Source organism: Eptatretus burgeri, chromosome 12 (genome assembly GCF_056783735.1).
Source record: "Eptatretus burgeri isolate ZD-2024b chromosome 12, Ebu_testis_v1, whole genome shotgun sequence".
Lineage (NCBI taxonomy): Eukaryota > Metazoa > Chordata > Myxini > Myxiniformes > Myxinidae > Eptatretus > Eptatretus burgeri.
The window spans coordinates 35554403-35573580 of record NC_140972.1 but is presented as its reverse complement, the minus strand read 5'-3'; the positions used below and the strand labels follow the sequence as shown (position 1 = coordinate 35573580).

The 19178-nt window shown below is 43.6% G+C and overlaps 1 protein-coding gene across 1 annotated transcript; it reads right to left on the bottom strand.

Moving 5' to 3' along the window:
* Positions 1-216: 216 nt before the first annotated feature.
* On the bottom strand, positions 217-11919 carry LOC147015407 (uncharacterized). The gene is made up of 5 exons (XM_085849105.1): positions 11854-11919; positions 7618-7781; positions 2814-4560; positions 2344-2413; positions 217-1669 (listed from the first exon to the last, which is right to left on the bottom strand). Exons 1-5 carry the CDS (start codon positions 11917-11919, stop codon positions 1524-1526), a joined length of 2193 nt encoding a protein of 730 aa, XP_085705231.1. The 3' UTR covers positions 217-1523.
* Between the last annotated feature and the right edge of the window lie 7259 nt (positions 11920-19178).

The window sequence follows — 19178 nt, the reverse complement described above, 5'->3', positions numbered from 1 at the left end:
CAAACTATTTAATGCACATATAATCATATTGATAAATTTTCAGAACATGTTTGGTGACCCACAACCTGCTCTCCAACGGACAGAACATCTGTCCATGTACTTCTGAGTACATGGTATTTTTAAGTGTTGAACGTTCAGCTTTAATATTGCAGATATCTATTCCTCATGAAATTAACTCAACCTGATTAGATTTACTGAATTATGTTGCCATGACAACCATCTCATTTACTTGGCTTATGCACGTGATAGTTTGAAAACACGTTCAAGATTTAGCTTTCATATCATACATATATATTCCTCATACCACCCAAAAGGTGGAGGACCTAGAGACCAAGAGGGGGATAAGATGTCCTTGTTGAAACTTAAATTTTGTAACCTCATAACATATTTTTAAATCCCGCAGGTACAAGAAGACATAAAATTTGGAGAGTATGGTAAACAATGGAGTGGGGAATGCAAGTGTTTTGAGGGTGGACACGGTCGACTCACAATTTGAATTGGTATGTTCTGGAGATCAAATTAATTTGAGAATTAATTATTCGTTGGCAAGAATTACAGAGTGTTCAAGATGAGATTTCACCATTTTGAAGCATAAAATAATTTCATTGGAAATAGCTATGAATCAGCACTTATTTATTTATATTATTTTACTTATTTATCTTCTCACATGTCATGTAAAGCCAGAAAGGGCCTTTTGTCACATTTCCTGAGAAATGAACTGAACTTTTTCATTAACACAACCCCCAAGTTATTCAGTTGTGTGAGTATTGTAATCGGCTCTGTCCGTCCATCGTGCTCTGTCCTCCTAAAGGGTTGGGCAGAAATTCACCAAACTTGGTAGTTGGGATCATCATTTGGCAAGAAGAGCAGTGTCATTTTGGCCCCACTCCCAAGGGCGAAGTAAAAAGGTCAAATTCCAAAACATGCAATTTCGGGCACATTTGAAACATTTTTAGATGAACCATTGTAGATACAATCAACATCGGGGGACACATGAGGTATGGAACGATTTTTTGGATTTGACCCCTGGTTCATTCGCCGGTGGTATGGAGTTGGGGTCACAGGGGTCAAGATGGGGAAAAAAATTAAGCTCAAAATTTGATATTGGGTCATTCCTGGTGGAATCTTTTGCCATCTTTCAACTTTGCTTTTGGTGGGAAGCATGGGGATTTGCAATAGCGCATCATCAACTTTGCTCTAGTTCTTTGTTACAAAACCCATGGCGTGTTCCTGTTTTTGTCCCTCAGAAGAATGTGAAGTTTTCCTCCTGTACTGTTCCTGTATTGGTCAGGTGAGTCTCAGTTCCCTTCAACATTAGCTTTGATGTAGGAATCAGGGAGGGACCTCACCTGTTTGAGGTGTTCATTCTAATTATTAAATTCTCCACACTCAGAATCATTGAGTTCTCATCATGATATTTTTGAACAAGCGAGTGACAGATTGACAAACATGGGCACAAAAAGGATCCAGGTGATGAAATAAAGTCCATCGAGTGTTTATCATACCTTCGTTCTAGAGACTGTTCACTTGAAAAAGCTGGAATCAGCCAACTGTAAGAGCCTGGTGTATATTTTTGCGTTTCTGGAACGCTTACATGGTTGAGTGATGAGAGCGTTTCTGCCAAACATGGCATCTTCCTCTCCAGCGGGTATCATTATGACTTCTTCCTCTGCACACACATCAATAAAAGAAAGTTAAAACCACTCAAGAGCATTGTCATCATTATCTCCATTTTTATCCTGCCTTCCAACACAATCCTGGAATGAATATCTCTCTGTCTCTCTGTGCTTCTCCCTCTTCCTCATTTTCTACATTTAAGTTCATGTTTTCTTTCACTTTTCCCTGCAATTTCACATCTTCATTTTCTTCGTCACCAACTCCCACTGTGTCACCTCACAAGGGAATTTAAGCAATTTGGTCTATCATTCCTGTGTTTCATACAGAGCCCACAAATCCGCACTAACCGTACGAATTAAAAGAACAAAACCTCATCTGATGATGTCGAAGCGAACCATGATGGACTGCTTTATGGAAGGCAACTTGAGTCACCTGTCGCTGATTGAAAGTGGGATTGTAAAATTTTTATTTTTCAAACAATTAATTTTAATGAACATCCAGGTGTTCACAATGACGTCTTTATGGATACATTACCACTCGTACCAGACTTCCACCAATTGTAAGATTTGTTTGGTGCTTGTCTGGCTTCGAGTGAAGCAAAATATTCGTTTGTTCTCAACACTTCAGAAGCACACACAAAATGGGACACAATGGAGGTGAAGAACATGTAATTTAGACAAAGTTTGGAATAATTTGTTATGTAGGTTAAAATTTTTGGTAACTTACGATCCAACCGGGAGGATGGTTTCCTGTATGAGGGTGGTGGAGGAGGGAATGAGCGCCTCTTCTGAGGGGTCTTTGGAAAAAGAATAAAAATATGAAAGATTAAATACATTGATATGTTCATCAGTTTGATAACTTGTTCAGGATGTGGCACAGAAAGAAATGCACTGACAGAACAGGTAACAGAAAGGTGAATTCGGTGATCTCATCAAATCTTGGGGAGTTAAAATTCTTGTGATTTACCCTGCGTGGGGATGACCGTGCCAATAAGTTACCTTTCGCACCAAAAATATAATTACAATTATCGCCACAATTAAGGATATTCTTCTCCATCAATGTAAGTATTTACAGTGATGTCTATAAAAGACGAAGTGCCAAAATGCATTTCAACTTCAGGTGTTCATCTTGGGGTTCGCTGTATTTGTACCCAGTATGTTCACACCAACTTCTCCAAAGTACTGAAGAATGCTTACCTGTTGAAGATGGTGTGGGCTGTCATCACCATGCTGCTTCTGCTGCTGTGGCCTGCAATCGCGGCGAGGCTTTTGTTCATCCTGGAACTCCTCAACAACACGACGTGTCTGTAACCGCTGTTCCTCACAGCCTGACTTCTGTTGATGATGTGTCAAGCCAACACCACTGGGTTTCCATTCAACTTGCACACCTTTCTTTGCTGCCTGCCTCTGCTTCTTCATTTCTTTTTTGAAGCAGATTTTTTCTTTTTTTTTGAGCAGCTCCTCATCTTGCTGCTTCAGCTGTTCCTTCTTCAGCTGATTCCAATACTGAGACCACTCATCGCCATTCTCATTCTGTTGTTGCTGTCGACCTAATTTGCAATCACCAATCATTTGGACACTGTTTTCCTCGTGCACACCACCACTTGCTTCTGCCTCCTCTTTGGTATCGTCAAATTTCTCAATTACTCTCTGCTTTTCCTCTTCTAATCGTCTCTGCTCTTCCTCATCTCTTAGTCTCTGCTTTTCCACTTCTCTTTGTCTCTGCTCTTCCTCATCTATTCGTCTCTGCTTTTCCACTTCTAATCGTCTCTGCTTTTCCTCATCTCTTTGTTTCTGCTTTTCCACATCTATTTTTCCCTGCTTTTCCTCATCTATTCGTCTCTGCTTTTCCTCTTCTATTCGTCTCTGCTTTTCCACTTCTAATAGTCTCTGCTTTTCCTCATCTCTTTGTTTCTGCTTTTCCACATCTATTTTTCTCTGCTTTTCCTCATCTATTTTTCTCTGCTTTTCCTCATCTATTTTTCTCTGCTTTTCCTCTTCTATTCGCCTCTGTTCCTTTACCTCACTTTTTGAAACCTCCTTTTCCCGAGTACACACATCGTTTTCCCTTTTCCAAAGCTCTTGCTCCAGTTGATGTGCCTCATTCTCTCTGGATAAGAACTCCTTGTCTTTTTGTTTCTTTGTCTCCAAAAATTGCTCTTTCTGCTCACGCTCCAATTGTTCTCGTTGGTGCAGCACTCTCTCCATTTTCTCGACATACTTTTCTTGTTCTCTCATCACTTCCTCTTGTTCGTGTGTTTCAAACTCTCTATATTTTAACCCAAGTTTTTTCATCACCTTCCGTTTTTCGAAGGGTGCCCGCTGTTCCTGCACCATTTCCTCCCTTTTGGAAATCTCTTTCTCCATCTTATCGACCATGTGCTTATTCTTGAGAATCTCTTTCTCTTTTCTTTCGATCTCAAGCCATCGGCGTGTATGGTCCTGATATACTGATTCCCTCCAATGTACAAATTCCGCTCGTTCTCTCTGCTCTTCCTCTTGGATCTGCCTCCACTCATCCTCCATTCTTTTCTTTACCTCTTCATCATGCTTTTTATTCTGCTCCTCTTCAGCTGTTTTCCTCATTTCCTCTTCCTTGGTTTTCCTCTGCTGTTGTTCCTCTCTTTCCTTCTGTTTTTCTTTCTCTTTTACCCATACCTCTTCCTCATATCTCTGTTGCACATCTTTTTCCTGCACTGCTTGCTCTCTGAGCTGAACTGATCTATCTCTTTCGTTCAACTCTTCTTCTATTTGGTGCAATTTTTCATCCTTTTCCTGCAATTTCTCTTTCTCCTTAAGCCACAACTTTTCTCGTCGTTCCTTTTCCTTTTCCTTCTGCAACTGTTGTTGAGCTAACTCTGCTTCCAGTTTTTGAGCCTCCTCGAGTAACGGCTGCTCTTTCTTTCCCGTTTTGTTCAGCAAATGTTTTCGGCCACATTTGAAACTGCAAGAAGCAAACACAAACCATATCAGCATTGTTAATAACAGTAGCCTATAACCGAACCTCTTTGAACAAAGGTTGCAGTGTTAAACATTGAATTAAATAACGAGAACAGGCACTCAGTAGAGCAAGTGCCTCCGCCGGGCTGAACAGTTTATGATTTGTATCCCACTGATGGGCCGTATCTGGAATGGGATCTGAACCAACACCTAATTGGCTTGTTCTTGTTGTTTTATGAGTTATGTTTCATTCTTATTTTTTTCTTTCGTTCTTTCTTTCCAGGGGAGAGGGCATGGGATTGGGTAACAACACACAACATCAACCACATAACACCCCTTGACAAGAAGCCCACCAACAGCACTCCGTACACATGCACACAATCACCCATCCATGCTCAAGCTACCTAAAAGTCCTGGCAATATCCATACACCCCTCTATCTCCATAACTTCCAGGTACCTATCTAATTCCAATTTAAACTTACCTTCTGTTTCTGCTGCCACTACCTTTCCAGGAAGACCATTCCAGGCATTAACTACTCGCTAAGTAAAAGTCCCCTGCCTTGCTACCGTCTTAAGTCTCCTCTTCTCCACTCTCAGGCGATGGACCCTGGTCCGATCACTGTCTAGCTGCTCAATCATTCTTCTGCACTTGTCAGGTTTAACCCCTTCCTTATCTGAAACATGTCGATCATATCTCCTCGTAACCACCTCCTTTCTAGTGTATAAAGCCCTGTCTCCTTCAGCCGCTCCTCATAGCTGAGTAGGTAGGCCCGGAATCATCTCGTAGCCCTGTGCTAAACCCTTTATATGACAGTTACGTCATTCCAAAGTCGTGGTGACCAAAACGTCACAATGTTCTCGATGTGGCCATCACTAAATTCCGATGCAATGTAAACACCACCTGTTTTGATTTATAAATGATCCCCCTCTGAATACAACCTAAAACCCTGTTTGCTTTACCTACATATTGCTGCCTGGCACTGGGCTACCTGCTTGCCTCCTGTATCTATTACCACCCCCAGATCCTTCTCCTGTGTGACACGCTCCAAAATTACCCCTTGCATCCTGTAATCTCTATTTTCAATGTTCTTCCCCATCACCAACATCTTACACTTGCTCAAGTTAAATTCCATCTGCCAATCTTTTTCTCAATCCATGCACATATCAATACTTTCCTGAATATGATCACCACCCACCCTGCTATCCACTTTACCTCCAAGCTTTGTGTCACCTGAAAATTTGGAAAGCAGACTTTTCATCCCACGATCCAAATGGTTAATATAAACAATGAATAATGATGGTCCAATTACTGATCCCTGAGAGACCCCACAACTTACATCCTCCCAGCAAGACATCCTCTCACTCACAGCCACTCTTTGTTTCCTATCACTGAGCCAGTTTGTAATCCAATTAGTTACCTGACCAGCCACTCCACAAACCCTCACTTTGGCTAACAACCTCCGATGTGGTACCTTATCAAATGCCTTCTTAAAGTCCAGATATACTGTCCACTGCCTTTCCATCATCCACCCAATCAGACACTGCTACCTCTAACTGTAAAAGATTTGTTGGACAGGAACTATCTTTGGTAAACCCATGCTGACTACCTTTCATTAGTTTGTATTTATTTAAATGATTACTCATAATGGTCCCTTATTCCCTAATGAATGTCTCCAACATCGGAGTAACACATTGGAAGAAGCTGGAGTGAGTGTGTGTGTGTGTGTGTGTGTGTGTGTGTGTGTGTGTGTGTGTGTGTGTGTGTGTGTATGCAGCGAGTGAGGGAGAGAGAGACGGAGAAAGGTGAGTGGAGGAGACAGAGCGAATGGAGTAGGGTCGAGAGGTGTAGGTTAGGTGGGGGAGTGGATGGAAGGGGATTTGTGGGGGAGTGGATGGAAGGCGGTTTGTGGGAGAGAGAAGGGAAGGGAAGAGGGAGGGGAGGTGTAAGTGTGGCATCTGTGGCATATGTGGCCTGCCATAACGGGATCAGGAATAATTTCTTGTCAGTACATGCACATGTATGCCTGGTGGTTGGCTTCATGGTTAGGGTGGTGGGCTTGCGATCCTGGGATCCTGAGTTCAAATCCCACTTGGCTGTTGAATTAATACCAGGTGGGTTGATTCTGCCTGTCATCCTTCTGAAGTCGGCAAAATGAGTGCCAGCATGCTGGTATCCTGTGTCGGAGTGGCGACCCGTCCAGGATTATGCCGAAGAGCCAAGGAAACTGCTTCGGCAGCACCAATGCTTTGCACAGAGTATGGTCTCAATGAATGGATGGATGTAGACACATGTGAAGCAACCTTTTCAACAACGAATAACATAAAAAGAAAATGAGGAACAAATTTACAAATTAACATTTGGACTGTCTCACAAGGATTGCAATGATGGATGACAAATGCTGTACTGTACGAAGAGGGTCATGGAGTATCAGGCACTCCTCTGCTCATCCAGCTTTCAAAGTAAGTTTTGAAATATAACTTTTTGTGTTCTTAATTTTATTGTTGTAATCTTATCTGTATTATTTTGCTCAAAACACATACATACACAAATATGTGCTTGTATACCTTGAGGAGGTGGCTTCGTATTACAATTTTTGGTTTCTAATAATAATTAAGCCGATATTGTTTTGTTGCACATGCAGACTTCTATTGAGTTCACCTCGCTGTTATATCACATGATTGCATTAAGGATTGCATTACTTTGTCTTGCACGTGGTATGGTGACTCTCACACCTTATGTCACTCGGTGAAAGTGGCCCCTCTCTTAAAAAATAGTGAAGATCACTGCTTCAGACCTTCAGATCCTTTATCGTTTCGACTGTCTCTATTCCACAACCTTTCAGACAAACCACACAAACATCGATAGTCTTCTTGTGAAACATAAACTACACTTTTTTTCAGCAAGTGATGCACAAACTCGACTCCCCACCCCCAAAGGGTGAGTACTCTGCTCGTTATTTGTGAAAACGAAGTGTAAATTTGGTTAAAATTTTTGAGCTATCTTGTGCCCTTGGATAAAGGAATTATATTTTTGATGAAAACGTTTCTTGTTTACCTTACCAGTGAACGAGGTTTTTCTTTTTGTTCTTCTTCCTCCCGTTGATCCAGTATGATGGTTTGAACGATATTACCACCACAAATAAGAAGATAGCAATTGCAATGATCAGGACATCGCAAACTCTGGAAGCGAACTCTGCTTCATCCAGAGCGTCATGCTGGAAAATCTATGGACATGGAAAACGGCAGGGACAGGAGAAATGTTTATTACATTTGAAACTAGAAGGGCACTCGGTGGAGCGCATACCGCCACCACGCAATGCCTGATCCATGAGAACATATCAGGCCCAAAATACGTTTTTCAACAAGAAAAAAAGGCAATCAGAGATTGCAGACCCTAACCAGGACTTCTTTTCCTTAGTGTATTTTTAAAAAATAAGTTTTTGGGAAAATATGGCTGCCAACCATGTGACCAATGACATCACATGTGTGAACCTTTTGTTGCTCATGGACAGGTGGTCATACGTGTGAAGTTACACCTCGATTTGTTCAGACACTTCAGAGAAGAAGATTTTTGAAGGTTATTGTTTTTCTTAAACAACATAGCTGCCAAATCATGTGGCCGATGATGGAATATATTTTTTTTCTGTGGACGAGACGACCCTCAAAAATGTTCATCCTGATCGGATGCGGCATTCTACATTTGCAATTATGACATCATAACGAGGGCACCTATGACCTCATAAAAAATCGAACTCATTCCCCATGAGGAGTGCTTGCGATGTGTGGTTTCAATTTTTTCCTTCGTGCGCTTTCAGAGATGCAGAGGTCCAAAGTTTTTCAGTTTTTTTTCCAATATGGCTGCCACACCACGTGACTTATGATGTCATAATTATCATTAAAACATTCTACACGAGTAGTGACACCAATGGTGAAAATTTCGTCTCAATCCAACAAGCGGTTGTGGAGAAAAACACGAAAGTACTGTGTGGACAAACAGACAGACAGACAAACAAACACACAAATACAATTCCCTCTTCGTTGGCGAGGGTAAATATCATGTTATAGTATAGCTATAGTATACTGTATGGCAGCAATACAGTACTATATCATTTTTGATCCTATCTCTCAATGGTGAAAAATCACTTTAAAAAATAAATAATTCTCGTATCCAGATCCGGATTCGGATCTTCACCAAAATCAAATCAATTCGTCCTTGTCAAACACCCAACGTATCCACCAAGTTTTGTCCGAATCCGTCCACAACTTTTTGAGATATCGTGCTATATGTTTGGTTGTTTGGTGAAGGTTGTTTGGCCCAATCTCTCAATGGTGAAGAATCACTTTAAAATTCTAGTAGTTGGATCCAGATCTGGATCTTCACCAAAATCGAATCAGTTCAACCTTGTCACACACTGAACCTGTCCACAACTTTTTGAGATATCGTGCTATATGTTTGGTTGTTTGGTGAAGGTTGTTTGGCCCAATCTCTCAATGGTGAAGAATCACTTTAAAATTCTAGTAGTTGGATCCAGATCTGGATCTTCACCAAAATCGAATCAGTTCAACCTTTTCACACACCGAACCTGTCCACAACTTTTTGAGATATCCTGCACACAAACAGACAGACAGACAAGCAAACAAAGAGAGAGAGAAGGGTGAAAACATCACCTCCTTCACCTTCGGTGGTGGAGGTAATTAAACTAAACAATAGTTTTCAATGTTTTACAAAATCCAAAAGCTCGTGACAAAGAATAAGATGTTCGTGAAATTTGTTTCGAATCCAAACACAATGGGTCATCGAATGTACGAGAATTTATCATCTATCTATAATTCCAGCAGTGTGTGTGTGTGTGTGTGTGTGTGTGTGTGTGTGTGTGTGTGTGTGTGTGTGTGTGTCTGCGACCGCCATTTCTCGACAACCGCCAGTCCGATCTGATTGAAACTTGCCAGGAATATTGCCGGGGCCCTGCAGATGTGCCTTTTCAAGGTTTGATGTCAATCGGACGAGCGGTTCCCAAGTTACAGCCATTTATCTGTCAACCAATGACAAGACACGGTGCTATGACGTCACGAATGACGTCACAATTAATGTTTATTTATTATTTATTATTATTATTATTTTTTGCACGATTGATGGTCCGATCTGATTGAAACTTGCCAGGAATATTGCCGGGGACCCGCGGATGTGCCTTTTCAAGGTTTGATATTAATTGGACAAGCGGTTCCCACGTTACGGCCATTTTATTGCTTTTTTCAGTTTTGGAAAGGTGTATATAATCGCAGCTGAAGTGTCGTTCCACCTTATCATGCCATTTTTTCCCAAAGATATCTCAGAATAATGATAACAGCATATTAATAATAATAATAATAGCACAATAATTGGCAGTAATAAAAAGAATAACGTGATACAATGACCAATGTCTGTCAACCAATAACGACCTATATATTGTCTGTCAACCAATAATGACCAATAACGTCTGTCAACCAATGACAGGACACGGTGCTATGACATCACGAATGATGTCACAATTAATGTTTATTTATTTTTGGGGGAGAGAGGAGGGGGCAAGAGAAGGGGACGGGAGTGGGGGCGAGAGAGGGGTGAGAGTGGGGGTGGGGGAGAGAGGGGGCGAGGCTGGGGGGAGGGGGTCGGGGGGAGAGAGGGGAGGGAGGGGCAGGGGGAGAGAGCGAGGGGCGGGGGAGAGAGGTAGGGGGCGGGGGGGAGAGAGGGGGGGGCGTCACAATTTTTCTTTTTCTTCATTTGATATGACGTCACAATTGATGCTGGGGACCTGAGTATGTTTCCCAAGTTATGGCCATTGATGATACGGTTGGTCCGATATAATTGAAACAATGCCCCAATCCAGTCGTTGTTTACGAGAGGGAAGGAACGAAGCTGCACATACTGGCATGCACCTACGGGCCCGCACTAGTTATTAAAATGTTAAGAGTTTATCTCTAAATCCAGGAAAGTGCAAAATAGTTTTAATTTAACAATTAATGAAATTTACGAAAGAACTAGTACGGGCACGTAGGGGCGGGCCCGTAGGTGCATAAATGATGACTGGATTGGGGCATTGTTTCAATCAGATCGGACAAACTGTATCATAAATGGCCATAACTTGGGAAACACCTGGGAAACATATTCAGGTCTCCAGCGTCAATTGTGACGTCATATCAAATGAAGAAGAATTGTGACGCCCCTTCTCTCTCGCCCCCCCCAAAATAATTAATAATAAATAAATAAACAAACATTAATTGTGACGTCATAGCACCATGTCCTGCCATTGGTCGACAGATAAGTGGGCTTAACTTGGGAACCGCTCGTCCGATCGATATCAAACCTCGAAAAGGCACATCCGCGGGTCCCCGGCAATATTCCTGGCAAGATTCAATCCGATCGGACTGGTGGTCGTCCGGTTATTAATAATTTGGGGGAAAACATTGGCATGAGAAGGTGGAACGACACCTTCAGCTGCCATATATACACCTTTTCAACACTGAAAAAGCAGTAAAATGGCCGTAACTTGGGAACCGCTCGTCCGATCGATATCAAACATCGAAAAGGCACATCCGCGGGTCCCCGGCAATATTCCTGGCAAGTTTCAATCAGATCGGACCGGCGGTCGTCGAGAAACGGTAGTCGCAGACAGACAGACAGACAGACAGACACATAGAGATTGCTGAAATTATAGATAGATAAATAAAATTTATTTTTCCACCACCACCACTATCACAGCCGTTTCCATCACAACAAAAATTATCACCATCAACAACCAACAATAACCCCTCCACCACCATTACAACAACCATTGTCACCCTGAACACCACTTCCATGACGTGACCATCACTCCTCGAACCTGAGATGACTCCCTGTCCTTCCATGCTTCCCAATCCCACGGTTCATTCCCAATGGATCACCGACTCGGTTTTCCCTCCAACACAAGTTGATATTATGGACCCTCAGAATGAAAAGGTTCAAATATCGAACAAACCGTGTCAAATGGAGAACCTCGCCGCCATTGGATCATTTACCTTCCATCACGTGTGGTAATCAATGTAAATTGTTACTCCAAACTTGCCGACTCGGTGATAGAAGACGCCATTTGTATTTTCCCTCCTCCATCGGTATCCCGTGTGGACACGGACAACTCGCTTGTGTTACAAACTCTCAATACAACACCTGTTCGCTTGGACATCAAACCACAAACAACTACTTGATGAACAACTGATAAACGAACTCCTTTGGTGTTGTGAACCTTCCCGAGTTCGTGATCTCTCACAATCCCCTCGTACCTGCTGTGGAGATCGCCATGTTCCACCAAGGACGAACAACACGAAGATCACGATGGAGAACAACATCTCTGCTCCACGTCGATCCTCCAACTGACGCTTCAACGACACGTCTCTTCCTTATGTATTTGCTGTTGATGGAATTATCATTGTGACGATGAACAACCACAGTGACGTCACAATGGTTCGGTGTGTGTCGAGTTCGAATTGAACCAGATCTGGATACAGATTGGATAATTTATTTTAATTTTTCACTGATTCTTCACCATTGAGAGATGGGGTCAAAATGATATATGGCACGATATCACAAAAAGTTATGGACGGACTATGACGAGTGACGTCATGATAAATGCTGAGATACCGGATCGTGCAAAATGTCGGCTGTGACGTCATCGACAGATTTTTTTTTTTCATGACATCAGATATGAACATGACACTTACCATTTGAGTTCCAAAATGAGTGACATATAAAATCCGCACATTTTCTCATGATAAACAAAACCCTAAATAACACACACGTCACACTCACTCAACGTCACAATCAAGAATCCCTTTTCAGGATCAGTTTCTCTCAAATAACCAGGTTTGGACAAAACGCCATTTTCACAATGATTGTGGCATGGTGAACGCCATTGATTAACTTCCTGAATTGTTCCAGGTTATTTTAACTGGGTTATAATGTAATGTATAATGATTGTATGACGTCTAGAGAAACGTCACAGGATGTGATGTCACATGTGGGCGGAGTCTGGTGGGCGGGGCCAAAGTGAGGGACGATGAGTCGTGATCTCTTGCACCCATCCTCCTCCCCAAGTTGTGACCTGGTTGTTTTGTTTTGTTCTGTAATAAACGGTTAAATTCCTTCGCTGTTATTGAATCCTTAAAAACGCCTGAAATGAACGAGATGACCTTTGATTGAACCGGATGTTATTGTACTTGTACATAAGGACATCACGTGATGTTGTGAAATGTTTAATTTTGTTTTATTTATATAATAGCGAACGCAGTGAGCTTCATACTTAACGCGTGCACGTGAGAGAATAGGAAACAACAACACAATACCCCTGCTTATTTGGAATCCGTGTCGTTAGCTATGACCTTTTGCTTCCGGTTGTTGTTAAACGCTGTGCGGTGTATAAACACGATTGGGTTTTATTTCTATCTTGTGAATATTACTTAACGCGTGCACATGAGAGATTAGGAAACAACAAAAACAACACAATACCCTGCCAATTGTGAATCCGTTTTGAAATGAATGTGAGAGAAAAAAAACCTTCGGAGTATAAGGCTTTATTTCACTTGATTGAAGCCGTCTCTACAAACACAAAAGGAATACATGTGCAGTCGATCACCGCAAAGTATAACAACGATTAGCCAGCATAAGCACGGAGTCCGGTATACTCTCAATTCCCACCATTCAAGGAGCACCAAGTGAACCATCGCAGTTAATGACAATGCCCCAGGGACAATCCCTCCGACCGCGCGGCATCTCGGTTTTATCTCTCCCGTGTGATCAGATAATGTTTTATCTGATCACGCATCACGTGATCGCGCGTCACTTCATCTTTTATTTCATCACACGTGTCGTTGGCTTTGACCATTTTGCTTCCGTTTTTTTTTTTTTGCTTCTGGTTTTTTTTGTTTCCGGTTTTTGTCATGGGGAATGATGCATGCCGGGAGATGATGACCGGAAGTGTTTATTTATTTATTCAATTTTTTTTTTCCCAAAGTTAATTTTATACTTCCGAAAGTGATTTTTTTTCATGACAGGTGTGATGAATTGAAGGATGTGACGCGTGATCACATGTCACGCGGCTCGCACACGGGACAGATAAAACCGAAATTCTGCACGGTCGGTGGGATTGTCCCTGGGGCAATGTCATTTACGGCGGTGGTTCACTTGGTGCTCGTTGAATGGTGAGAATATACCGGACTCCGTGCTAATTGCTGATTTATTTTGCGGTGATCGACTGCACGTGTATACCTTGCACATGTACTCCTTGCTGCACATGTATTCCCTGATGTGCCCGTAGAAGCGGCTTCAATCAAGTAAAATAAAGCCTACACTCTGAAGGTTTTTCCCTCGCATTCATTTCAATTTATTTCACTCGATCCCTTCGGCTCCCTCAACCGACGATGGACAAGATCTACAAGCCGGAGAGGTTTGATGCAGACCCCAACGCTACTGACTCGGAAATGAAATGGTCGCATTGGTTCCGTTCCTTCTCACACTATCTGACCATCATTGAAGAGGGAGCCGACAAATTGGCCGCCCTTGTAAACCATGTCTCGCCCAGTGTATTCAGGCTCTTCTCGGAGTGTGACACCTACGATGCAGCGATCGACGTGCTGCAGGCGCTCAACGTGAAGCGCAAGAACGAGGTGTACATACGACATCTTCTCAACACACGCAGGCAAGCAGCCGGGGAGACAATCAATCAGTTCCTGCAAGCTCTGAGGCAGTTGGGAAAAGACTGCAGTTTCCGGGCTGTAACCGCCGAGGAACACCGAGATGAAGCGACCAGAGAGGCGTTCATCCAAGGGCTCAGATCAGCCCCCATTCGGCAACGCTTACTGGAGAAAGCACAACCCACTCTTGAAAAGGTAGCTGACCAGGCCCGAGCAATGGACACGGCTCAGCAGCAATCTGAGTCATATGGGACACCGGTGTTGCTAATGAACGCTGCCACGGTGGAAACTCAAGGAACCCCCCGGGACACCTCCGACACTGAGGATGGAGATAAACCCGAGGAATCGGATACCCAGACCTCATCAAACTCCTCAGCAACTACTTCGGTTGGTAAATGCTTCTTTTGTGGGTATAAAAGACACCCCCGTAACAAATGCCCCGCCAGGGATACCACATGCATGAATTGTGACAAGAAAGGGCATTATGCCAGGGTATGCAAATCTACTCTTAGAAGAAATAAACCCACTTCTGCGGCTCTCTACTCACAAAAGAAACTAACAGCAGCTTCACCGGGGAATCTATCCAAAGTTATCATCAACGTACGAATTAACGGGCATATGGCTGAGGCTCTGATTGATACCGGTAGCTCTGAAAGTTTCGTCAACAGCTCGCTAGTGAAGGGCAGGAAATGGAAGATCCACCCGACAGACAATACGATATGCATGGCCTCCACATCACTACAGTCCCGCGTACGAGGGTACTGCAATGTTGAATTGGACGTAAAACGGTACACGCATCGGGATGTAAGGGTACTGGTGCTTCGTGATTTATGCGCAGATGTAATTCTGGGTCATAATGTCCTCAAGCAGCACACGAGCGTCGAAATACCCTTTGGAGGAAGCAAACCTCGTCTAATTTTAAATGCTCTGACCACCGCAGAGGTATCGTCCCCCCTGCTGTTTGCTAACTTGTCGCCGGTCTGCAAACCGATAGCGATCAAATCGCGACGATATACCACTGCCGATATGAACTTCATCACTTCTGAGACCAAGCGATTACTGGAATAAGGTATTATAGAACCGAGCGATTCGGCATGGCGCGCGCAGGTGTTGGTGACCACCAACCAGAACCATAAGAAACGAATGGTTGTCGATTACTCTCAAACGGTCAATAGGATCGGGGGGAACATGATATGAATCTGGACAGATTATTGAGCATTGCTAGAAAATATAATCTGACCCTCAACTACGAGAAATGCGTATTCTCGGCAAGGTCAATTGACCTTCTCGGCTACACAATAGCCGACGGCACGATTAAGCCTGATCCTGAATGATTGCGCGCACTTCGTGAGCTACCCCCACCTCAGGACCTGCAGACAATGCGCCGGGTGATCGGCATGTTCGCTTACTACGCGAGATGGATCTCCCAATACTCTGAAAAAATACATCCCCTATTGCATTGCAAAAACTTCCCACCAGATGCCGCTGTTGTAAAAGCTTTCAACAGCCTCAAAGATGATATCAGTAATTCCGTGGTATTATCGATCGACAGCTCGGTGCCCTTCGTGGTGGAAACGGACGCTTCCGATCACGCGATAGCCGCGACGCTCAATCAGTCCGGACAACCCGTCGCGTTCTTCTCGAGAACTCTCTCAGGAAGCGAGCAGAGACACTCAGCGATAGAGAAGGAAGCGTACGCTATTGTCGAAGCCCTACGTAAATGGAGACATTACTTACTGGGCAACCACTTCACACTCGTCACGGACCAGCGATCCGTTGCCTTCATGTTTGATGGGAAAAATAACGGGAAATTTAAGAACGAGAAAATAATGAGATGGCGGATAGATCTATCTTGTTATAGTTAAGACATTGTTTATCGGCCCGGGAGGGAAAACCCTGCTGCAGACACCTTCTCTCGGGTCTACTGTTCGGCGACAATCGGTCGGGCTTTGCAAGACCTCCATGTGTCTCTGTGCCACTCGGGCGGGGGTAACCAGAATGGCACATTTCGTGTGCAGACAAAACCTTCCCTATTCTATCGAAGATATTAAACAAATGAATGCTTCTTGCCCTGTTTGTGCTGAACTAAAACCCAGATTCTATGGCGCGGCTCCCGGCATATTGATCAAGGCCACTTCCCCCTTCGAGAGACTAAATATCGACTTCAAAGGGCCCCTGCCGACCGAGACAGACAACAGATACATATTCACTGTTGTTGATGAGTATTCAAGGTTCCCTTTCGCATTTCCGTGCTCGGATATGACCTCAGGCACTGTCGTGAAATGTCTGTCTGACCTCTTCGCTATGTTTGGGAAACCTTCGTACATACATTCAGACAGAGGGCCGTGTTTCATGTCGGCCGGGCTAAAACAGTTCCTATTTGAGCACGGCATAGCAACTAGTCGAACGACGGGTTACAACCCACAGGGTAATGGGCAGGTGGAACGGTATAATGGAGTCATTTGGAAAGCCGTAACCCTGGCGCTAAAATCGAGAGGACTGGGGCCCGAGCGGTGGGAGGTTATCCTACTCGACGCTCTGAATTCCATACGCTCTTTGCTCTGTATGTCCACCAATGCAACTCCTCACGAACGAATGTTTACTCACCAGCGACGTTATGTTGACGGCCAATCGGTGCCCAACTGGCTAACCTATCCCGGAACAGTGTTCATGAAGCGCCCGGTACGACAAAGCAAGTATGAACCAATGGTGGAGGAGGTCGAACTCATCGATGCTAATCCTGAGTATGCTCATGTTAGACTTCCTGATGGCAGGGAGACCACAGTGTTGGTTCGCCATCTGGCTCCCGTAGGTACTCCTCCTGCAGGAACTCCTCCATCCGGCACTCCTCCCTCTGACATTCCCTCCCCAGGTGTTTCCCCCCCAGGAACTCCACCCGAGAATGGTGGCGACGGAGCTACAGCATTCCACCCGAGAATGGTGGCGATGGAGCTGCCACGTTCCACCCGAGAGCGATCGAGGAGTCATCCCTGGCACGAGTCGAGGCTCCCCAAGAGGTTCGGAAGCCTCCCTCAAGTGAAACCACCATTTACTCCCGGAGAGGTCGACGGATAAAACCCCCTCGCCGACTCGATCTGTAAAGGGGATTATCGGCATCCCTCGATGGCACCTTACCATGTTCCTATAACTCAAAATAATCCTCACTGCTTGGCATGTATGCTTCTGTAGTTTTAATAGTTCGCGCTGCTTGAAATGTATACTCCTCTAGCGTTGAAGTAATCATGGTGCGTTAGTTGGGCCTCTAGTTACATTTTAAAGACGGGGAGAATGTGATGAATCGAAGGATGTGACGCGTGATCACGTGTCGCGCGGCTCGCACACGGGACAGATAAAACCGAGATGCCGCGCGGTCGGGGTGATTGTCCCTGGGGAATTGTCATTTACGGCGGTGGTTCACTTGGTGCTCGTTGAATGGTGAGAATTGAGAGTATACCGGACTCCGGGCTAATTGCTGATTAATTTTGCGGTGATCAACTGCACATGTATTCCTTGCTGCACATGAATTCCCTGATGTGTCTGTAGAAGCGGCTTCAATCAAGTGAAATAAAGCCTTATACTCCGAAGGTTTTTCCCTCGCATTCATTTCAACAGGAAGTGTTTATTTTGTATTTAACATTACTGGGAGTGATTTTGAAACTCTTTCCGAAACTTTTAATTTATTTAATTCTTGACCAGAAGTGATCGTTTATTTATTTATTTATTCAATTATTTTTTTTTTCCCAAAGTTAATTTTAATAAAGATATCTCCCGCATCATCAAAAATAATTTTTAATCGTGATTTACATTATTTGATCGCTGATCCCGAATCCAGGCCGAAGTAACCGGAAATTGCGTCACAATCATCAGCTGTGCGGCACTTACATGTACCACGGTATAGTTGGCAAGTATACAGTTGTGAACAAGTTTTATGTAAAGTCAGAAGCGAATGTAAGAAGAATTCTACGTTCGAGTCTCGGCTTTGCCTATTCCATATTATTCTCACTGTGTTCCGCGAAACTCTGTTAATTTACCTGGAAAGTAATTCGTTTGAACCGATGAACGAGTGATGCATTGTGGGTCCATCAATCACGGAGTCCACGTGACCGGCTTGCGGCGCCATCTTTGAGGTTCGTCAATGTCTGGTTCGAGTTGTGTGTTTGAGATCTCGGAGAAGATAAATTACATTAAGGAACCTTGATGTCCATGTACATGTAACAGCCTTGTAAACCACCGTTCTGGTAAGTACTTGGAATGTTTAGTATGTCCGATTAATTCTTGACGTCGGACATACGTCACAGTCACGTGACTTCGCTTGGTAACGTGACCGTGACGTCGGACATACGTCACAGTCACGTGACTTCGCTTGGTAACGCGAGGGCCGAGGCATTAATGTTTTTGCATGATGTACCGTTGCTTAATTGCCCTGTTACTATTTTAATAACTAACCACAGAATATATTTTTCTTTTTAATCTCAGGAGTGTTTACACATGAGGCAATGAAAAACTACCGATCACTGGAAACCCACAAATTTTTTTGGTCTCTGGTTGGGTGCAGACTGTGCTACACAAAAATGTTGGAGGTAACCATGTTAGAGCCTCTAACATTTGTTTGATCAACCATCAACTCTAACATTTGATATAGATTGATGGCTCAAAGCCACAGAAGTCTCCTCTGGTTCAGTAGCCTGACTTGGTATGAGATAAAAGGAGAGTTCTGAATTTTTTGCCTTGTTATTAGTACAACTGAAAATACAGCAACTTTTCGGCATTGTTGCAAATAATAATGTGTAATAAAGGCTACGAAAGAAACAAACTTGTAACAGGTACGAGTCGAGTGCCGTGCGATAGCGCTAGCGCTACATACACCGCTGCAACACATAGCAGGGCGATCCGAGCGAACGAGGTACTTTGTTTTCCCC